The 21,664-nt window shown below is 39.8% G+C and overlaps 1 protein-coding gene across 1 annotated transcript; it reads left to right on the plus strand.

Moving 5' to 3' along the window:
• The first annotated feature begins 42 nt into the window (after positions 1-42).
• Positions 43-21,585, plus strand: LSM3 (LSM3 homolog, U6 small nuclear RNA and mRNA degradation associated). Its single transcript, XM_028518434.2, has 4 exons — positions 43-171; positions 2,280-2,390; positions 9,251-9,346; positions 21,183-21,585. The coding sequence occupies exons 1-4, from the start codon at positions 151-153 to the stop codon at positions 21,261-21,263; spliced, it is 309 nt and encodes a 102-aa protein (XP_028374235.1). The 5' UTR covers positions 43-150; the 3' UTR covers positions 21,264-21,585.
• The last annotated feature ends 79 nt before the right edge of the window (positions 21,586-21,664 follow it).

The following is a 21,664-nucleotide window of genomic DNA, read 5'->3' on the forward strand; positions in this document are numbered from 1 at the left end:
AGTTCCGCCTCTAATAAGCAATGCAAACTGCTGGAAGCTAGAAGGGGCAAAACAGACTTTTACTTCCGGTGCATGGCGTTCTCGCGTTTCCGAGCTTGGGGAGGCTCGAGTGATAACGCGAGAGTCGGGAAAGGGCGCAGGGTTTGAAACATGGCGGACGACGTGGACCAGGTGAGTGCTTCTTGAGTTGCTCGTAGGATAGCGGCGTCCTCACGCCCAGCTGGCCCTGTTCGGTTTTGCATACTAGGGCTGCTTTCTTCAAGTTCATAGAAGGTAGTCTATCTTGCCGCTTGTCTCTGGGTCGTTACGGCTTTGAATTTTGCCTCAGGCCGGGAAGTCTTTTTAGAAGTCCGCCTGAAAACTAGTTTCTCCTCCCGCTCTTTCCCTTCTCTGAGTTTCACCTTTATCTACAGAATGGGAATTCTCCATGCGTGCCTCACAGAACTGTCGGGATTCTACTAGCGTGATAATAAAGTTACGGAGTTTTGTCATTACTGAGCGCTACAGTTATTACTCCTTCAACAGATACTTCGTGAACATCAGCTTTGTATGGTTAGATACGGTTCTAAACACCAAGGACCCCGACATTGACCCCACTTGGATCTTGTACTGTGGAGGACAGATAAAAAGTAAACGCAAATATGTGCGATATGTAGAAACTGAGATGTGGTATGAAGACAACAAACAAGGAACTGGTTTACAGGAGAACTGATAGTCCTACAGGCTTCTCCCTACTCTTCCTCCTTCCCAACATACTCTTCCTCAGATTGTTGATCGTTGTGCCTCAGGCCACAATTTCTACTGAAATCTCACCTCATCAAAGAGGACTTTTTTGGCCTCCTACATAAAATAGAACTGTCCCCAGTCTGTTTTTTTTTTTTTAATTTCATGACGTTATTCGTTCATATTAAGTGCAAGCTTTATGTAATGTCTGTCTCCTGCTCCTGCCTCCCAGAATGTGCATTTCTTAAGAACAGGAGTTTTGTGCACTGTTCCTGTCCTTGGGATTTAGAACAGGGCTGGAAACACTCAGCACATTTATTGAGTGAATGAATTGGGTGATCAAGGAGGCTTCTTTGCAAAGGAATATTTAAAGCTACAGGTCAGGGTAGAGAGGGGGCACCCCAGACAAGCTAAAGGAGCAGTAGGCCTCTATCATGTGTGTATTCTTATAGCATTATAATTATTTATATACCTCCCTGGACTAGAATGAGCCTTGAGGGCAGGGAGTAACTTCTGTATCATTGTAACCTAGTTGGTCCTTAACAAACACCGGTTGAACTAGGGATGGGGACCAGTTGAGTCCAGTGTTTTTTTTTTTTTCCTCCTCTCACCTAGCCTTTTAAGGCTGTAGAGCCTGTAATATTCAGTCACCTTCCTCCATTGGCTTCCTGTACTCACTGAAGAAGCTCTCTCTGAATAATTTTATCAACTCTCCTGCCTTCAACCATCTATCTCATCCACATGGATGACCCCAAGTCATCCTGGCCCTGATCTGACACCTGTTTCCAAATATTCTTTAATATAAACAGTAACAATCATTTATACATACTCTTTGCCAGATACTATTTTAAATACATTAAGTGTTAGCTAATTTAATCCTAAGAATCATGAAGGGAAGATTGTGGCTTCCTCATTTTATAGCCAAGAAAACTCAGAACTAGAGATGGCATAATTTTTAATCTTGATTCATAAATGTCAGAGTCAGGAGTTGCCCTCATGTTGCCTGACTCCCAAACCAGTGCTTTCGGCCAGTATTCTATACAGCCTGATGAATATATTTTTCTTATTGGCCATTTGGCACCCTAAAGTCAGCCTGCCCTGTACTGAACTCATAATCTTCCCTCAAACCTCCATCTCTGCTTAGCAATCTGGCTAGTGTGTACTAATCATTAAGTGAATATTTTTGAATTACTAAATGATATTTGAGATAAGGCTAACATCCCTGACAGTGACTCCCTATACCCTGAAATTGGGTCAGGAAGTTTGGATTTTCAGGGAACAAAGTCCAGTCATTATGTTGCTGTATAACTCCTTGTGTGTGTGTTTCAGCTCTCATTTGTATAGATAGCATTTACTTTGTGCTAGGTACTCTTCATGTGTCATTTAAGCCTCACAACAAGCAGTATGAGGTGTGTACTATTGTAATCCACATTTTACAAACTATGAGACTCCTACATGGAGGTGTTAGGTTATTTGCCCAGGCACACAGCATAGCATTGATTTGAGCACTACATTCTCTCTAGTAATTATATTACTAAGCCTGTTTCTTTTATCAGCAACAAACTACCAACACCGTAGAAGAGCCCCTGGATCTAATCAGGCTCAGCCTGGATGAGCGAATTTATGTGAAAATGAGAAATGACAGAGAACTTCGAGGTAGATTACATGTAAGTAAATTTATTAAATTACCTTGAAATCAGATGATTTTCTTGTCATCTCCCCCTACTCTCATGCCCTTCAAATGTAGAAAATGTCCACTGTGGAAGAGCATTTTGAATGTAGAACATAGCAAGGTGGAAGGTCACCTGTATTTCTGTAAGTCAAAACTAATTTATTCATATTTTTAACATTTTTTCCTAACAGAAATTTGAATTTGTTCTTTAGTTTTTTTACTTCTATTTGCAAATAATGTGTCTCCATTCTTTTATTTAAATGTTCTTTAAATTACTGACATATACATAGATCTGTGTTTTCTTGTGGAAAAAAATTAAACAGCGCAGAAGTATGTAGAGTAAAAGGTGAAATCCCATTTCTTCTGCTGGTAACCACTATTAAAAACTGGGTCTCTGGTTTTTCAGATCTTTTCTGTATATTCACATGTATATATTTATATTTATGTCCATATGTATATGTTTGCACTATATACACCATCTCTAAAAGAATGGGATCTTGCTATAAATATTTTTGAGCACCTTTCTATTTCACTTAATCTTCCTTGGAAGTTATTGATCATGACCGCATATAAATCCTTACTTTTTTCAATGCTTACATGGAGTTTTTTTATTTAAGTCATTTTTTATATTTCAGTTACAGTTGACTTACAGTATTAGTTTGAGATGTATACCGTATGTAGTTATTAGAATATTATTGACTATATTGCCATACTTTAATCCTCATGACTATTCTGTAACAACCAATTTGTACTTCTTAATCTTGTCACCTTTTCCATCCATCCCCCATATTACAGCTGTCAAAATATTCTCTGTATATGTCTGTTTCTGTTCTGCTTCTTTATTTTGTTCTTTTAGATTCATTTGTTGATAGGTAAGTATTTATTGTTCATATTTTTTATCATTTTTTCTTCTTAAAGAAGACTAATATTTCATATACTGGTTTGGTAGTGATGAACTCCTTTAATTTTCATCTGGGAAGCTATTTATCTATATGAAGGTTTTGCTGGGTAGAGTAATCTTGGTTGTAGGTCCTTGCTTTTCATCATTTTGAATACTTCTGACCTGCAAAGTTTTTGTTGAGAAATCAGCTGACAGTCTTATGGGGGCTCCCTTATAGATAACTAACTGCTTTTCTGGTGCCTCTTATAAGATTCTCTCCTCATCTTTAACTTTCGTGTTTTAATTATGCTGTGTTTTGGTGTGGGCCTCTTTAGGTTCGTTTTATTTGGGACTCTTTGCACTTCTGGACTTGGATGGCTATTTCCTTCACCAGGTTAGGGAAGTTTTATTGTCATTTTTTCAAATAGGTTTTCAACTTCTTTCTCTCTTCTTCAGGCATGCCATTGATGTCAGTGTTGGTATGCATGAAATTGTCCAAGAGACTCCTTACACTATCTTCATTTTGGGTGGTTCTTTTTTTTCCTTTTTGCTCTTTTGTTTGGGTGTTTTTGCTTCCTTATATAGCAAATCACTGATTTGATTCTCAGCTTCATCTACTCTACTGTTGATTTCCTGTAAATTATTCTTCATTTCAGGTATTATAACCTTCATTTCTGACTGATTCTTTTTCATGGTTTCCATCTCCTTTGTATGCTATCAAAGTATTGAGTTCAACTACTCTTCCCCTAAGTTCATTGAGCATCCATATAACCAGTATTTTGAACTCTGCATCTAGTAGATTGCTTGTCTCTGTTTCATTTAGTTCTTTTTCTGGAGTTTGTTCTGTTCTTTTACTTGGACACGTTTCATTGCCTCCTTACTTTGGAAGCCTTGGTGTGTTTATTTCTGTGTATTAGGTAGAGCTGCTGTGTCTCCAGGGCTTGGTAGAGTGGCCTAATGTAGTAGGTGTCTGTAGGGTCCAGTGACACAGCCCTCCCTCATCACCCAAACTGGGCACGCCAGTTGCGTTCCCCCAACCCCATGTGAGCTGTGTACCCCTTCCTGTTGTAGTTGAGCCTTGATCGGTGTTGGCACATCAATGGGATTTACTCCCCAGGCGGATTGTCTGCGAGGACTGGCTGGAAGGGTCCGCCCAACAGAGTAGGACTTACTTTAGCAGGGCTCTGATGCCTGCTGAATCTGCCCTGTGAATGTATCACTGTGGTGATACACCACAGTGGTGTTCAGCATGGTCTATAGCTGCCCACAGGGAGTGCTGGCTCTGGCGCCTCCTGGAAGGTTCAGGTGAAGGTCCGTAACCACTTGTGTTCTGCCCGGGCCCATGCTGCTTGAGCTACATAGCAATCTGCAGCCGACTGCTGTTTGTGCTGGGCTTGCAGGTACCCAGGAGAGGCCAAGCTGCAGACCATTGCCAGCTGCTGCTAGTGCCAAGCCTGGGGCCACTTAGTGAGAGGTACAGGGCAGCTGAGGCCAGATGTCACTTATTTGAGAGATTTTAGAAAAGTCTAAAGCATGAGCCAAGACAGGCCATTTGTATGGAAAAGGCACTGGAAACAGCTTGGATGGGCCCCCAAGTTTTGTGGGGTGAGGCCTCAGGGAATGAACAGGGTCGGGTAAACAGTGTTAGCCAGGTTGATGGAGTCTCAGATAAGGCACCAGCCTGCTGGCTCTGGGGGGAATGCTCATCAAATGAACAATGGCCTCTACCAGCACTTTTGTCTGGTAGAAAACTGCCCTCCCCAACTCTCATTCTGATGCCAGATACTTCAGTTCTTCCCCATGTGTTCTTGGTGCCATTCAATCCGCTATATCAGTGCTGGAGCTCAGAAAAAAAGAGTGAGTCAGGTAACTCTGTCTGTGGGCCCTTTAAGAAGAATTGCCCAGGACTCCAGAAGCCTTCGTCTCACTCAGTCTCACTTTCTGCTGGTTTTTACAGCTAGAAGTTAGGGGAAGTTTTCTTCCCAGCACTAGAATCCTGGGCCTGGGGATCTGGTGTGGGTCTGGAACCCCTTGCTCCTCTCCTTGGGGGGACATCTGCAACCAACGTATCCCTTCTGTTTTTTTGCTGCCACACGTGGGTGTGGGAACACCCCCTTCAGCATCTCTGCCCCTCCAACCAGTCTCCATGTGGCTTCTTTAATTTACTAGTGGTAGGACTTCTGTTTAGCCAGATTTTGGGTAGATCTGAATGATGGTTGTTCAGTAGTTTAATTGTAATTTTGATGTGGCGGGAGGATGCGAGTGCCATGTTTACCTGTGCTGTCATCTTGACCGGGAGCTACATGGAATTCTTTATATGGCAGTAGTGATATTTAGATTGTTTTCCATTTTTTGCTACTATAAATAATGCTGCAACACGCATTTTTGTACATTTTTTGTGTATCTGCATATATTTTTATAGGATTGGTGCCTTGAAGTGGATCCATTTATTCAGGGAGAGAAACTAAAGGTTTTACCTCTTGTTGCTAACGTGTTACTTTCCAGATTGCATTGTTTTTATTACTGCCATTCTACCCTAAAGTGACTAAAAATAGCTAAAATTTATTGAGCATTAATTATTCCAAATGTTTTGGTATCTAATACATATCCCATTTAATCTTTGTAACAACCCTATGAGGGCAGATACTAAATATCCCTGTTTTATAGTTGAAGAAACTCAGGCTCAAAAAGGTGAAGTTACTTGCATGAGGTGACACAGTCAATAAATGGAGGGCCAGGTTATGAACCTAGGCAGTCTGGCTTCAGCCTCACTCTTAAGTACTATGATTCTACCTCCCATAAAACCTAAAAGTAAAGAACCTGCTATTCTTGGAAAAGAAGTAAGGACCTAGGGAGACATTAGTCTTAATATACAGATAGCCTTAGGGGAAGAGGAATCCCAGGAAATGAAATAGTAGCAACTTTGCCAAGAAAGACAGAACTGAGTTTAATCACCTGTGCCAGTCAGTGGCACATGGAGAGATACTCTGGGATAGACATACTGCCTTAACTCTTTGAAGCTTCTTTTTTTTTTTAATACTTTTGATTTTTATTGTTGTTCAAGTATAGTTTTCTGACTTTCCCCCCACCCCTCCCCACCCCACCACCCTCTCCTGTTTCCACCCCCCTTGTTATTGTCCATGTGTCCTTTATAGTTGTTCCTTCTTTGAAGCTTCTTAAGTTCCCTATATAGAAATTATATTGCCTCTATACTAAACAGCCCCAAACCAAACCTTTTGTTTGTTTTTCTGGCCCTAATCTATAGATTTTTGCTGTTAGTGTGCTCTGCCTAGCAGTTCCCCATGTGGTGGATTGAATACTTTTATTTTGATGTGAGCTAGTAAACCATGTAACACTTTGTTAAAAGTAAGCAAAGTTAGTGGGTTCTGAATAAGGCCCCCTGGAGGTTCACCTTCTAGGAAAATGCATGAGCTTTGGAGTTCAGATCAAGGACATCCCTGAACATTGTATTGCAGCATTTATTGGTTGAGCCCACAAGTGCCATACACAGTTAGTTCTGGCTAGGTTATAAATGGGTGGAGTGTTGCTTTACTTACACTACCTTATGGTGTTTAGTTTAGGACAGGGAGGATTGAATAATGGTGCCCTATGCCTTTAGGAGACTATAATACCATCATCTTAGCAATTAAACAAAGAATTTTATTTCCACACTGTTAGAGATGGAATTGAAAGAAGCCTAGCCCTGGCCAGTGTGGCTCAGTTGGTTGGGGCATCGTCCTATAGACCAGAAAGTCATGGGTTCATTTTCTGGTCAGGGTGCATATAAGAAGGCAACCATCATATTTCTTTCTCTCATATTGATATTTTTTCTCTGTCTCTCTCTCTTTCTCTCTCTCCTTCCCTCCCTTCCTTCCTCTCTAAAAGCAATGAAAAAAAGTCCTAGAATGAGGATTAAAAAAAAAGCCTGGTGAATTTGTTATTTTTATAATTAATTATTATAAATGATGGAAGTGCCTTGGATAAAAAGTAGGGTGAACACTTTAAAAATAATTTCAAATTATTTTAACTAATTTTTGGCCATTTAAACAGTTTTGTATTTTTATCATGTCAATTCAGTTATTATTGGAAATGATTTCTGATGAAACAGTATATTTATTCACCAAGATTATTACTATTTTTAAGTATATGTTATTGATTATGCTATTATAGTTGTCCCAATTGTTTTCTCCCTTTTCTCCCCCCTCTGCCCAGTACCCCCCCCACCCCGGCAGCATTCCCCCCACACCTTAGTTCATGTCCATGGATTGTACATGTAAGTTCTTTGGCTTCTCTATTTCCTATACTATGCTTAACATCCCCCTGTCTATTTTATGCCTACCAATTATGCTTCTTATTTCCTGTACCTTACCCCCCCATTCTTCCCCTCCTCTTCCCCATTGATAACCCTCTGTGGGATCTCCATTTCTGTGATTCTGTTCCTGTTCTAGTTGTTTGCTTTGTTTTCGTTTTTGTTTTTTAGGTTCAGTTGTAAATAGTCATGAGTTTGTTGTCATTTTACTCTTTGTAGTTTTTTATCTTATTTTATTTCTTAGATAATTCCCTTTAACATTTCATATAATAAGGGCTTGGTGATGATGAACTCTTTTAAATTGATCTTATCTGGGAAGCACTTTATCTGCCCTTCCATTCTAAATGATAGCTTTGCTGATACAGTAATCTTGGATGTAGGTCCTTGCCTTTCATGACTTAGAATACTTCTTTCCAGCCCCTTCTTGCCTATAAGGTTTCTTTTGAGAAATCAGCTGATAATCTTATGAGCACTTCTTTGTAGGTAACTTGTCTCCTTTTCTTGTGCTGCTTTTGAGATTCTCTCCTTATCTTTAATCTTGGGTAATTTAATTATGATGTGCCTTAGTGTATGCTTCCTTAGGTCCAATTTCTTTGGGACTCTCTTGAGCTTCCTGGACTTCCTGGAAGTCTGTTTCCTTTGCCAGATTGGGGAAGTTTTCCTTCATTATTTGTTCAAATAAGTTTTCCATTTCTTGCTCTTATTCTTCTCCTTCTGGCACCTCTATGATTTGAATGTTGGAATGTTTAAAGATGTCCTGGAGGTTCTGAAGCCTCTCCTCATTTTTTTGAATTCTTGTTTCTTCATTCTGTTGTGGTTGGATGTTTATTTCTTTCTTTTATTCCAAAACATTGCTTTGAGTGCTGGTTTTCTTTCCTTCACTGTTGGTTCCTTGTATATTTTGCTTTATTTCACTTTGTGTAGTCTTCATTTATTTCTTCATTTTTCGACTGAGCTCAATTGGTTCTGTGAGCATCCTGATTACCAGTGTTTTGAACTCTGCATCAGATAGGTTGGCTTATCTCCTCATCGCTTCACCTTTTTTCTGGAGTTTTTTCTGTTCTTTCATTTGGGCCATATTTCTTTGTGCCAGCACACCAATCTGGATGACTGTTTCTTTAACTCCTTGGTTGCCGGAGTTTCATGCAGTTTGCCTTTCTGGTAGTTCTGGTTGTTTATTGTTTTTAAATTGGTTGTTATCCTGCTTTTGGTTGTGCAAGAAAGTGAAGCATTTCTACCTATGCCTCCATCTTGGCTGGAACCCAAGATTATTTTTTATTTGCAAGTAAACTTTATGGTATAAGTTTTTTTTTTATTGTTGTTCAAGTACTGTTGTCTCCATTTCCCCCAGCCCCACCCTCGATCCTACCCCCCTTTGCCTTTGCCCCTATACATGCTTCCTGATGGCCCTTCCCCCCTTTCCCCCATAACCCCCTTTCCTTCTCCTCTGGTTACTGTCAGTTTGTTATTTGTTCCAATGTCTCTGGTTATATTTTGCCTGCTTGTTCGTTTTGATTAGGTTTCACTTATAGGTGAGATCATATGGCATTTGTCTTGTGGTATAAGTACTATGTGTTACTTGTAATTGAGCCATTTGCATATTGTAAGCCCCATTCATTGTTTCTTAATTTCGTAAATTTTTTGGTTCCTTACCCTCCCATTTTAGGCTTATGATCAACATTTAAATATGATATTGGGAGATGTGGAAGAAACTGTGACTACTATAGAAATTGATGAAGAAACATATGAAGAGATATATAAAGTAAGTCGTGCGATTCTACTTACTGTTTTTAAAATGCCAATTGTTCTTAACATCCAATAGCTTAACGTTTATGGAAAGCCTGTCATCTTTTGACACCTACTTATGGACTCAGTGGAGTGTAGCAATTAAAAGCAAAGTCTTTGGAGTCAGACAGACCTGGTTTCTAGCTCTGGCTTGGCCACTTACCTGGGGTATGCTGGGCAAGGAATTAACTTTGCAGACTTAATTTCCTCATTGGTGAGCAGGAATACTACCACCTAACCTCCTACGATTGTTAGGATTCAATAAGATATGACAGTGTAAGATGCCTATGTGTGCTAATATATAACAATAATACCGACAATGTTCTTTTGTTTGATGTGGATTTGATCTATCAATACTTAATAGAAACTAAAACTGAGAAATTTAAAAATATTTATTAACACATTAAAAATAATAAACCTACCATGTTAACATAAGTAGCATTCTTACGAACAATAACTATTTTCTAAAACAAAATTTTTAGTGAAAAGTGTCTTTGTTTCACATTTTTTGCAAATTTATTGTGTGGCTTAATTACATCTAGTTTCTCACTTTTTTTCCTGCGTTGTATGTGTTGTGATATGTTATAATTGAAGAAAATTCAACCTCACAGATAGATAGTTGGGGGTATTTTTTGTGGATACTTGCCTTTGGTGCTATCCTCAAACTCAAGAGTGGTGGTTTCTTAAAGGTTAGTTGCAGTGTGGAATGTGAAGCCATGTTATTGAACTTTTTGTACTTTTGTTATATGCAAATTCATTGGTCTACCTTGCACCTCGAATGGATCTTTTATACCTGTGATTTTATAACATCAAGCACTGGTCATTTGGAACATATTAGTTCACTGAGTTACACAGATCTTCCAAATATTGGCACATTTTATTCTTCAAATATAAAAAATCACGTTTGTTGTTAAGTCTTGTAAGTATTGGGAAGGCAGTCTCGGGTCCTTCTAGAGCATAGTGGTTTAAACCTGGATTCAAATCTTGACTCCCTTGCTTGCCAGCTGTGTAGTTATACCAAATTACCCACTTGTCTGTGACTGAGTTCCTCCTCTGTAAAGTGGGGGTGGTAATAGGACCCACTTAATACAGCCTTCAGATTAGCAGAGATACATAGTAAGTGTTCAAATGTTTGCCTTTGTTGGTTTTGTAGTTCTGCTTTATCATGGCTTTCCATCTTCCACCACCCCTGACTCCTTTGCTAGTTTTCGTTCTCTCTCTCTCTGAACATGGGCTTGCTTTTTTTTATTTGCACTTTTTCCCCTCAAAGATATAATTTAGTAGCTTTTATTTTATAAGCCATGAGTCTATAACAGTAATCAGTACAGCATAAAAGCGTGGGCTCTTAATAGATCTGGGTTGAAATCCTGGCTGCTAGTGATGAGTTATGTGAACTTGGGCAAGTTATAGAAACTTCCTAAGCCTTGGGGACCTCCTCTGTAAAATGCCAGTACCTGGGCATGCCTCCCAGGATTATAATAGGATGCACTGAGTTTGGTGCATGGAGAGCTGGCAGCAGGTTGTGATAGGTGGCCAATATAAATGTGGATAAACCTGTCTTCAGTTTCTTTCCTTTTCTGAGCTTTGCTCTTCCAACATTCTTATTGAAAATTCTCTTCCGTGGATGTTATCTCAACTCTAGTATATCTAAAACTAAACTGGTGTCCTTTACCTTCAAAAATTCCCTGCTTCTGTTTATGATTTGCTCATTTATTTAGACCATGAATTTCTGAATCTCCCTTTCACTCTCACTGGTCATTTGATTCCTTGTTCATGTTGATATGTGTCATCGCTTTGTTTTCTATCACCATGACCCTAGCTCAGGCACTTTTCTTTGTGTGCACCTCCGTTCTAGCCTGTACGTGACTGACTGTCACAGTAATTGTCCTCGAACACTGCTTTTATTCATCACAGTCATGCTTAGAGACTTATTTAAGGCATTCTACGGCCTATAGAGCAAAGTGTAAGTTCAGGCTAGGTTAAGGCCCTCCATAGTGTGATTGTAACTTTCCATTCTCCATTCTGATGACTGTAGCCAAGTTGACTGCCTTTAGAGTGTGCCCTCTACCGTTCTACGTCTGTCTTTTCCCATAATATTTTACCTAGCTGGACTGTCTTGTCTCTTCCCACAAAGCCTGTTTCAAGAACCAGTTCATCCCTACCTCTTTTGTGATGCTTTCTCTGACCATCTTGATCTTCTTTCTTCCTCTGGTCATTTCTTCCTTTGGTTGTATTTTCTAACCCATGGCACTTTGAGCTGACACAGATCTTACTCACTTTTTCCTTTCTATATTCTTTTCATCTTGTGAACTATTTGATGGCAGAGACCAGGACATTCATTCTGTTCCCCGCAGTGCCTTGTTGTCTCTAGGCAGTGAGTGTGTGGTCAGGCTGGTGGAGGAGTACGGAGCCGGGAGGGAGTGGAGGTAACGAAGTGCAGTCTGAGAGAGTCACAGTGTGTACTATCAGTGAAGTTTTAAATTAACTGGGAAGTGGATATAGCATGAGCAGATGAAAAAGTTACATTTTAAGAATTCATTTTAATCCAGTTTCAACTTGTGGTATATAATTTGCTAACTACTTTTATCAGGCTGTTAACATTTTACCTTTTTTATTAATTTTATTTGAGGATGTCTGTCTTTTTTTCCAAGATTTGACAACGTTATGGTTTGTAACAGTAAGTCAGCCTCTTTCCATAACTGCTTCCTCAACTGAAAAACAAGGGGACAATGAGCTCCTAGTTCTTTTTTTTTTTAAACAGGCATTTTTTTAAGATTTTATTTATTTATTTTTTAGAGGGAGAGAGAGAGAGAGAAACATCAATGTGTGGTTGCTGGGGGTCATGGCCTGCAACCCAGGCATGTACCCTGACTGGGAATCGAACCTGCGACACTTTGGTTCGCAGCCCGGGCTCAATCCACTGAGCTATGCCAGCCAGGGCGAGCTCTTAGTTCTTAGGTATGTAAAAATCTCTAGTTCTGAGTTCTCTACTAAATAATGTTAGGGGAAAACACTTGCACAAATTGAACTTGGAGGGAATACTTTGTGAGAACAAAAAAAAAGATAGAGAAAATATTTACTTATTCAGGAAGAGAATAAAGAGGGGTGGGTGAAGGAAATTAATGTCTTGAATAACTGCTGTGTGCCAAAGCCTTGTGTGTTTTACATTTGATCTCCCAGTAACACTGAGGTCAGTGATATTCCTGTTTTCTGGCTGAAGAAACTAAGTTCAACTAGGAAAAAATATGGTAGGGATTTCAAACCTATGTCTAACTGGCTTCAAAGCCTGCAGGGCTCTTTGTATTAGGAGCTGGAGCTCTTAGAATCATTGATGGAATTGGTGGACAGTGATATCTCGATATTGGTAGGCTAGGACTTAAGTTCTTGCTGAGCTAACACGGGTAGATTGAATACAAGAGATTGTCACGTAAATCTCTAGGATCTGGCAGGCATGCTTGGTCCCTGCCGCTTTGAGCTTTAAATCTAATTCGTAAAGTGCCTAGCACACAGAAAAATTTCAGGTTCCTTGAACATGAACAATTAGGCAAAATATCTAGGGGAGTATGCACTAGATAGGAGAAAGTATTCTACTCATTCTAATAGTAGACAAAGGGAAGTGTGTGAGGTTGGAGGACTAACATTTGCTGAATGCCTGCTGTGTGTCAGGCACTGTGCTATCCATTCTATATGCACCACATTTAATTCTAACAGCCCAGTGAACTAGGCCTGGATTAAACCTAATCTGCATTGCTGTCTCTGTGAAATTGTATAGTATTTCCCAAACTTATATAACCATAGTACTTGTCTTAAGAATACATACTGCTGCATAACAAGTTACCCCAAAACTTAGTGGCTTAAAAGCACACATTTATTAGCTCACAGTTTCTGTGGGTCAGGTGTCTAGGCACAGCTTAACTGGGTCATTTGCTTCAGGGTCTCTCTCACAAGCTGCACAAAGGCTGGGGTCTCATTGAAGGCTCTGCTGGGGAGGATCTGCTTCCAAGCTCACTTTTCGTGGTTGTTGGCAGGATTCAGCTCCATGAAGTTGCTGGACTGAGAGCCTCAGTTCTTTGCCATGTTGGCCTGTACCACCACCTGGTAGCTTGCCTTATCGAACCCAGCAGAGGAGTTGGCTCGAAAGATGGAAGTTACTATCTATCATGATGGTGACATCTCATAGCTTTTGCAGTATTCCATTGGTTAGAAGCAAGGCACAAGTTTCAGCCACACTCAAAGGGAGGTGATTACAGAAGGGCATAACCACCAGGAGGCAGGGATCACTGGGGGCAATCACAGAAGCTGCTTACCTTGGAAAATGCTGCCGTGTTCATTTTTGTTCCCTGGGTCTCCAGAAAACTATAATTGAATCAATGGAGAATCATTATGGAAGAAATGAATTCATTGAAGGTAAGGGACAGAACCTTTTTGTTTTATTTTGGATTTTTACTTATTTATTTCAGAGAGGGGAAGGGAGGGAGAAGAGAGGGAGAGAAACATCAATGTGTGGTTGCCTCTTACGTACCCCCTACTGGAGACCTGGCCCACAACCCAGGCATGAGCCCTGACTGGGAATCAAACAGGCGGCTCTCGGTTCACAGGCTGGCACTGCATCCACTGAACCATACCAGCCAGGACAAGAGGGAAGGAACTTTTTTCATTCAGAAATATTATCAGTTGAGTAAGGATTTGAATGAACTAGATCAGTTGTTTTGGGGAGCACAGACTCCTTCACTAAACCTAGTGTCCTAGAACTAGATGCACCTGCTACAACTTTGAAGGAAACCAGAAGGAAGTGCTGCTACATAATAGCAGAAAGCAGACCTGTGATGTTTGTTTTTCCGAGGGTGATTCTTGAACCAGCAGTATTGGCATCACCTCTTGATTGGGTTAGAAATGCATATTCATGGGCCAAATCCTGACCTACTGAGTGAGAATCTCTAGGCATAGATCCCGGGGAAAGAGTTTTAACAAGCTGTTAAACAGGTGGTTCTAAGGCACCTTAAAATTGGAGAACCTCTGCCCCAAGAAAGTATTAACTAGAGAAGAGTTAGATAAATTCAGAGATGACATAAATATATTAGAATTTAGTATACTATACAAGTATTACTTGAATTTAGTATTAGGGTGTTCAATACCAAAGAAGCTTGTAAAACACAGGGTTTTTTTTTTTTACATTTTAGAAGTGTTATGAAAACACAGCTATCAGTAGTATTTTCTGCCTGGCTGAGACAAGACCCCACATCCTGCTCTCTGCTAAGACATGATTCCCAGTCTAGAGACAAAACTGTAAGACCTCTCAAGCCAAAAAGCATTATGAAATCCCTTGCAGGTAAAGGGTAGGTGGTCATGTTGGCAGGTTTTGGTGGTAGGGCCTCTGAGACAAAAATAGGAACTTCCTCTTGTAAGACATCTGGGGCAAATAAAAGCTCAAACTGTTACCAAATGTAACGGTCACTTTTATCTTTGTTCAGAGCAGAGAAGATTTCATCAGTAGAACTTTTTCATGTCAGGTGATATGTTAACAAGATCCCTGAACAGCTACTCTGGGAAGTTGTTTTCCCGTAAAAAATATTCAACTCCTTTTATGTTGAAACACCTCACATAGTCTGTCTCTGTTGGTCTCAATGGAAATAAATTGAGAAGTTTTTAATCCCTTGCACTTAAAAAATGTATTTTTTTCCTGAGCACAAAAATAATGCATATTCACTGAGACTTTAGAAAAGACAAAAACAATATAAGAAAAATAAAAACTACCCATCCCGCTAACCAGAAATATCCACTGAAAATATTTTCTTATATTTCGTTTCAGTCTTTCTTGTTGCTTTTTTTTTTTTCAGTTAACATGGACATGATCATAATGTAGCAATTCTAAGATGCACTTTCTTTTTCTTACATTTTAGCATCTCTAAAATGCATTTGTGTTTCACAGATGAGATCTGGGAAGAAATTGTGTCATAGTTTAATTGGAAGCATTTTTCCTTTTTTAGCTGAACTGAAGTTTACAAATGATGTCTTCAATCTGATGAAATATAGAATATATAATTTTAACAATTTTTAAAATTCTCAGCTGAGGGTATGTTTTTATTGATTTTAGAGAGAGAGAGGAAAGTGGGTAGGGATAGAGAGAAAGAAAAACATCAATTGGTTGCTTTCTGTATACACCCTTACTGGGGATCAAACCCACAACTTAAGTATGTGCCCTGACCATGAATCAAACCCGCAGCCTTTTTGGTTGCGGGATGACCTTCCAACCAACTGAACCACCCAGGCAGAATATGCAATTTACATTCTGCTTTTTTGATGTAACATTAACTTAAAAATTTCACCTTGAAAATAGACTCCCCATAAACATTTTCATACTTTTGTCTTGAATTCTGCTTGTGACAGAAATTAATCCTTCTCAACTGTGGTGTCTCTTTATAGAGAGAGGAGCAGTGCTGCTCACTTTAGATCTGTGGTGAGTTGACACGGATCTACCTCTCTTGTCCCTATTCCAGTCAGCTTGCAGTGGGTTCCTCCTGAAGCTGAAGGTGTTGTGTGTCTGACACATGTGTGTCTGTGGGCAGAGTGTATGTAACAGATTCTCTGAGCCGGCACTGACCTCCTTTAAGGTTCATGAGTGTGCCTTTGAGAGTCGTTCCACTGTGCGCACTGCTGAGTGCACATGGTCTCTGCAGCTCCCAGAGATGCAGCTGCAGAAGAGAAGCAAAGTTTATTTAGTTAATGAGACTTTTTCTTTGCATTGTCATGTTTATTAGATATAATATTAAAAATGATATGTTTGGATGAATGAAAATACTTTTCTCATTTCGACTGTTAAAGAAAAAACCATTCCTTCTCTAGAAAGTATAGTATGTCATTTTCCATACAGAAGGTCTATTTTCTCGTACAAACAATAGTACCTTGCAGGATTTTTAGATATATATGTGATAATTTCTCCTTATAGTGTGTAAATATATATTAACTATAGATACAGAGAAAGGAAAGACAGTGATATTATGGGGAATACCTATGATCAGTTTTATTCAGCAACATGGAAAACAACCACTACACTCTTGGTATTTCTCTCCTAGATAGGAAATCAGACTAAATGCTTCCTCAGTTGGACCCATTTTATGTTTTTCTCTCTGTCTTTCCTCTGTTGAAATCACAAATGAATATATCAACATAACCAAAACAGGGACACCCACAGACCATATAGGCGTTTTTCCATACTTGATAATTGACTTCTGAATAACTAACTTGAGTACTGACTTGTTCATGGGAAGGTTGGTCGCAGTCAATCTCACTTTTTGCTCTCAGCCCTGCATAATTAGGGTCTCTGTTTTGTAAACTGCTAAAGGTCTGTCTGTATTACTGGGCCCCGGCCTACTTTTCAACTGGCTATCACGTTTACCACCTTCCTTAAGCAAACGCCTCGTGCTTTGACTCCCCGGTTTCTCCTGGGGATGTTGTTGCCCTTTTGGAACTGAGCCACCTAGCTCCCTCTGCTTGCAGCATCCTCCCTCACCTTGCAGACCTTCGCCTATAGGCCTCTAGACAGCATCCGATACTTCCCTCAGACCTTTCCCCAGACGGCCACTGTCCAGCAGAACTCTCCAACAGTGGAAGTGCTCTAACTCTCCAGTGCTCGATACAGTGGCCAAACCATATGTGGCTGTTTAGCACTTGAAATGTAGGCTGGCGTGACTAAGGAGCTGGATATTTAATTTTAATTTTATTTCAACCACCTGTCCAAATTTCGTATTGGACAGAGCAACTCTAAGCCAACTCCCCCATATGGAAGGAACTTTTCTCTCTTTACAATACACACACACACACACATATATCTCACTAATACTTAACACATACCATATTTTGTTTCTTACCCACTTCAGATTGCTTTCAGTTTAATTTTTTGAGTAGATAATAGAGTCACACAGTTTAAAAGTCACTAAACATGAAAAGTAATGTAATAAAAAAGTTTTCCACCCCATCCTATATTTTCTTTCTACCTTCATTCCCAGAGGTAGTCATTATTACTGGTTTCTTGAGAATTCTCAGTGTCTCAGTGTCTTTATGCTAATGCTAATGGATTATTCTCCCCCCCTCTTTTTTAAAATAGCATGCTATTTCACATATTGCTTTTTCAACTTAATTTATCTCAGAGCCTTTTCCATTTTCATATGTAGTTTCTTTATTCCATTTTCATATGTAGCTTCTTCATACTTTTGGTTTTAGCTTTACAGTGCTCCACTGTATAGATGTACCATAAGTTATTTAACTATTTTGCTGTTGATGGACAAGGTAGACATTTTTAGTCTTTTGCTAACACACTGTCCTGCCATGAATAATTTTATCTTTTTCTTAGTAATTCTTGTAGGATAAATTCATGCTTTCTCTACTTTCATTTCTAGGATGGGGATTCTAGGAGGACAGGTTCATGTTTTATTCATCTCTGCGTCTAGTGCCTGTCATCCTACCTGACACATGGTGGGATGAGAGAACACATACAACCACTCACCCCCGCTCCTAAAGATGACAGGTGGCAAGGCCTGGGTCTGCAGTCCTTGGCAATGAAATAAACTATTTTCTGTTTAAAACTAGTTGATTCAACCTGAGACTAAACTTAAAGTTTACTCATGTAGTCTACACATAAATGTATATGTATGTATATTAAATTTTGGTTGAAATTCACTGCTATTACTACAAGATCCACTACATTTTTTTTCTGATTCTGATTGTATAGAATTCTTTTCTTACCTAGAGAATGTAAGTTTACACACTGAACCCCTTTTTTTCTCAAAAATTATTTGTCTTTAGCCTGGTCTTCTGATGGATGCTATAAACAGATAGCTCAGGGTGGATAACTCACCTCAGGGTGTTGGAAGATGACCCTTACAAGCCCTGGCTGCATAGCTCGGTTGGGTAGAGTGTCGTCCAGATACCAAGGTTGTGAATTTGATCCCGGTCAGGACATATGCAAGAATCAACCAGTGAATGGAACAGCAAATTGATGTTTGTCTTTCTCTCTTCCTCCTTCTCTCTCCCTAAAATCAATCAATAAAAAATTTTTGAAAGAAAAGAAAGTTTACCTTTACAGACAAGTTGGCTACACCATGGTAACAAATACCCCCAACATGTAATAGCTTAGCACAATTCAAGTTTGTTTGTTTGTTTTCCCCAAGTTTGTTTGTTTATTTAATTTATTTTTTTAACTTTTTTTTATTGTTGTTCAAGTACAGTTGTCTCCATTCCAAGTTTGTTTCTTGATCACATAATTGTTCCAGACAGGTGTCCTCCACATAGTCATTCAGGAACCCGGCTCCTCCCATCTGGTAGCTCTACCATCCTCTCTTTGTCGTCATTCACCTCCAGCCTCTGGAAGCAAGAAGAAGTGGAGGAATGTTCATGGGCAGTTTTATGAACCTGGCCTTGAAGTGCCACATTTATCTTCTCACGTTCTTTAGGCTAGAACTCAGTGATAAGATCGTACCCAACTGCAAGGAAGCCGGGGAAATATACTTTAATTGTGTATCCAAGAAGGAAAGAAAAAGGAATTTTTATGAAAAGCTAGTAATTACTGCCATAGTCTGCTCTCTTGACAACTAAATATCTGTATACCATAGGATTTTTTAAAAAATATCTCCATGGGAAAATGATCCTTCCCAGTTCTCTTTCCCTAGGAACATGATGTAAGTGGAAGGCCAGCTGTTTTACTAGGAAACATTGCTTATGGTGAGAGTGGTTGCTGGTTGAAAAACCGCAGAGTGCTGTTAGCCTATAGCTTTGAGCTTCCCTGAGTGTGATGTGATTCTTATAATGTACATGCCCCTCTAGTGACTGTGAAGCTACATTTGTGGGACTATTATGCGATACTGCTTCCCATGTGGAGCTTAGGACAGTTAAGCCAGGGCGGCTCCATTTGGGGAGCTAGCGAAGAGTCCTTGGAGTGTTTTAACAGCTCCCACGAGTATGCTGCCTGGCTGGCACACTGTCTTCCTACCTTCCTACCTGAGATTCCTGGGAACCTGCACACACCGGTATTAGCATGGCTATATTGAGTTTTGTGACTGTGATTGTCTAGTTTCTGTGAAGACCAACAAGAGTGAGTATTGCAGAACCCTACTTCCTACACACAGAACACGCTCACCTCCACCCCCAAAAGAGGTAAGCAGGACATCCTTTTCAGAGTCTGGGATCTCCACATGATCGGCAGTTTTCTGTCAGATCTACATGTGGGCACTTGTGGTACAGATTGCTGTAGGCTAGAAAGGATGAATTAATTGCCATTGCCCGTCCCACATCCACTGAAGCAAAGCAGGGACAGGCTATCCACCATAAAAACCCTTTTGGTAAAGAAAAGAATGGGAACATATAGCAGTTATCTGTCCTTAGCTTTGAGAATCCCCTGGGGAGGTGTGCCTCTTCCCTGTCCCAGTAGTACAAGAGATCCATTTGTTACGTGAAGTGTGTTTCATGCGATATTTGGTACATACTTACACTAAAGCAATTCTTTTTGTTTATCTAGAATTCAAATTTAATTGGGTGACCTCTATTTTTATTTGCTAAATCTTGCAACCCAAATTGGGGGGTGCAGAGCTTCAAAGGCTTTATTTTAATCCAGGCTGTGGTTTCTTTGGCAGTGCAGTTTCTTTAAAAATTAGGACTTGCATGATTACGATCTAGTTACTTCCAATTAATTCTATGGGCCAGGTTTCCCAATCAGTGTTCTTCCTGGACCTAGGCATCTAGGTTTTAGATGCCTTTATTTAATACTGTCTCACCTGTATTCCTGTCCCTCAAATTACTGTTCACTACCTTGAGGCCATTTGCCAGAGTGAGTTGGGGTAGGAAAGCGGTACCCTTAATCTGATCTTTGCCTCAAGGCTGCTTGTTTTAAAGGGAGTTTTACTGGGCTTTGTTCCTCAAAGCTTTTTCCTGCTTATGTCTACAGTTTGGGGTCTAAAAACAGTTGGCTTTTCTAACCCTTTGAATTCTATGTCTTGTAATCTCTGCTTGAACACCAGCTGGTTCTTTGCCTGAATCTGTCTCTTTCTTATACTCCTTGCTAAGTGTGTCAGGCTAACAGCAGCACCTACTGAGGGCTTTTTTAATCTCTTTTCCCAGAACCTATAGGTTGGGGAGGTCTTGGGGCTACTTTCCAAGTCATTGCAGTTTTACCATGTGTTTGCCAAGGCATAAGAGGATTTCAAACATTCCATGACTTTTATTACTGCCTGAGGCTTGACACCTAGGCTAACATCCCAAGGTATCCATTTTGTGTGTATGAGTGCGGTAGCAACATCTAATGGCTCAGCACAATAAGGGTCCTGAGTGGAGTTTTAGGTCAGCGTAATGGCTTTCTTCCAGATGTTTGCCCCAGGGGCCCAGGCTTCCTCTGTCACAGGGTTCTGCCATCCCATGGGTTTGCCAGCAGCGGAAGACCATAGAGGGAAATTTGTGGGGGGGTTTATGGATCAGTCAGTCACTTCTGTTTCCTTCTCACTGGTTTAAAACTCAGTCTCATAGCTGTATTTGGTTGCAAGGGAGCATGAGAAATACAATCTAGTTGTGTGCCAGGAAAAGAATGGATTTTGGTGGATAGCTCCAGTTGCCGCCCCATTATTGTTCCGGGAAAAGCACACAGTTAATAGATTGGTTTTTTGTGCTACAAAGGTAAGTGATCAGGTTTTTTAATCAGTTTATTTGCGTTATGATGAATCTGTTTTTTGTTTTTAGATTTCTCTTGTAAAAAAAAAAACAAACCCAAACAAACAATACTACTAAATATTTGTATGAATGTGTTTTGTTCTTTTTTTTTTTTCTTCCAGTCAACAAAACGGAATATCCCGATGCTCTTTGTCCGCGGAGATGGCGTTGTGCTGGTTGCGCCTCCGTTGAGAGTTGGCTGAAACAAAGAATTTATACTACGTGGAAATTAGGAGACTTTGTATGATTGCATCTTTAAATGTAGAAGATATTCAAAAGAGAAACCTGCGTAAATTTTGATATTGAGAAATGACCAAGGATTCTTCTCCTAAAATGAGTTGGTTTGCACATAACCTACACATTCTTAAGCTAAACGGCATTTTTATTTTTCTCTAACCCTTCCAACAAATGTGATCACCAAGATGCAGCCCCTCTTTTTTGGGAGTTGATTTGCTCCATTGATTTTTTTCAGACAATTTCTGATATTTTTAAATTTAAATTAAATTTGATGCTTTCTTTTTTTTTAATGCAGTCTCTTGTGAATTCTTTAAGCACACGTCTTACATTCACTGGACCTGTACACTCACAGTATGTACCTACTGTG

This window comes from Phyllostomus discolor, chromosome 7 (genome assembly GCF_004126475.2).
Source record: "Phyllostomus discolor isolate MPI-MPIP mPhyDis1 chromosome 7, mPhyDis1.pri.v3, whole genome shotgun sequence".
Classification (NCBI taxonomy): Eukaryota; Metazoa; Chordata; class Mammalia; order Chiroptera; family Phyllostomidae; genus Phyllostomus; species Phyllostomus discolor.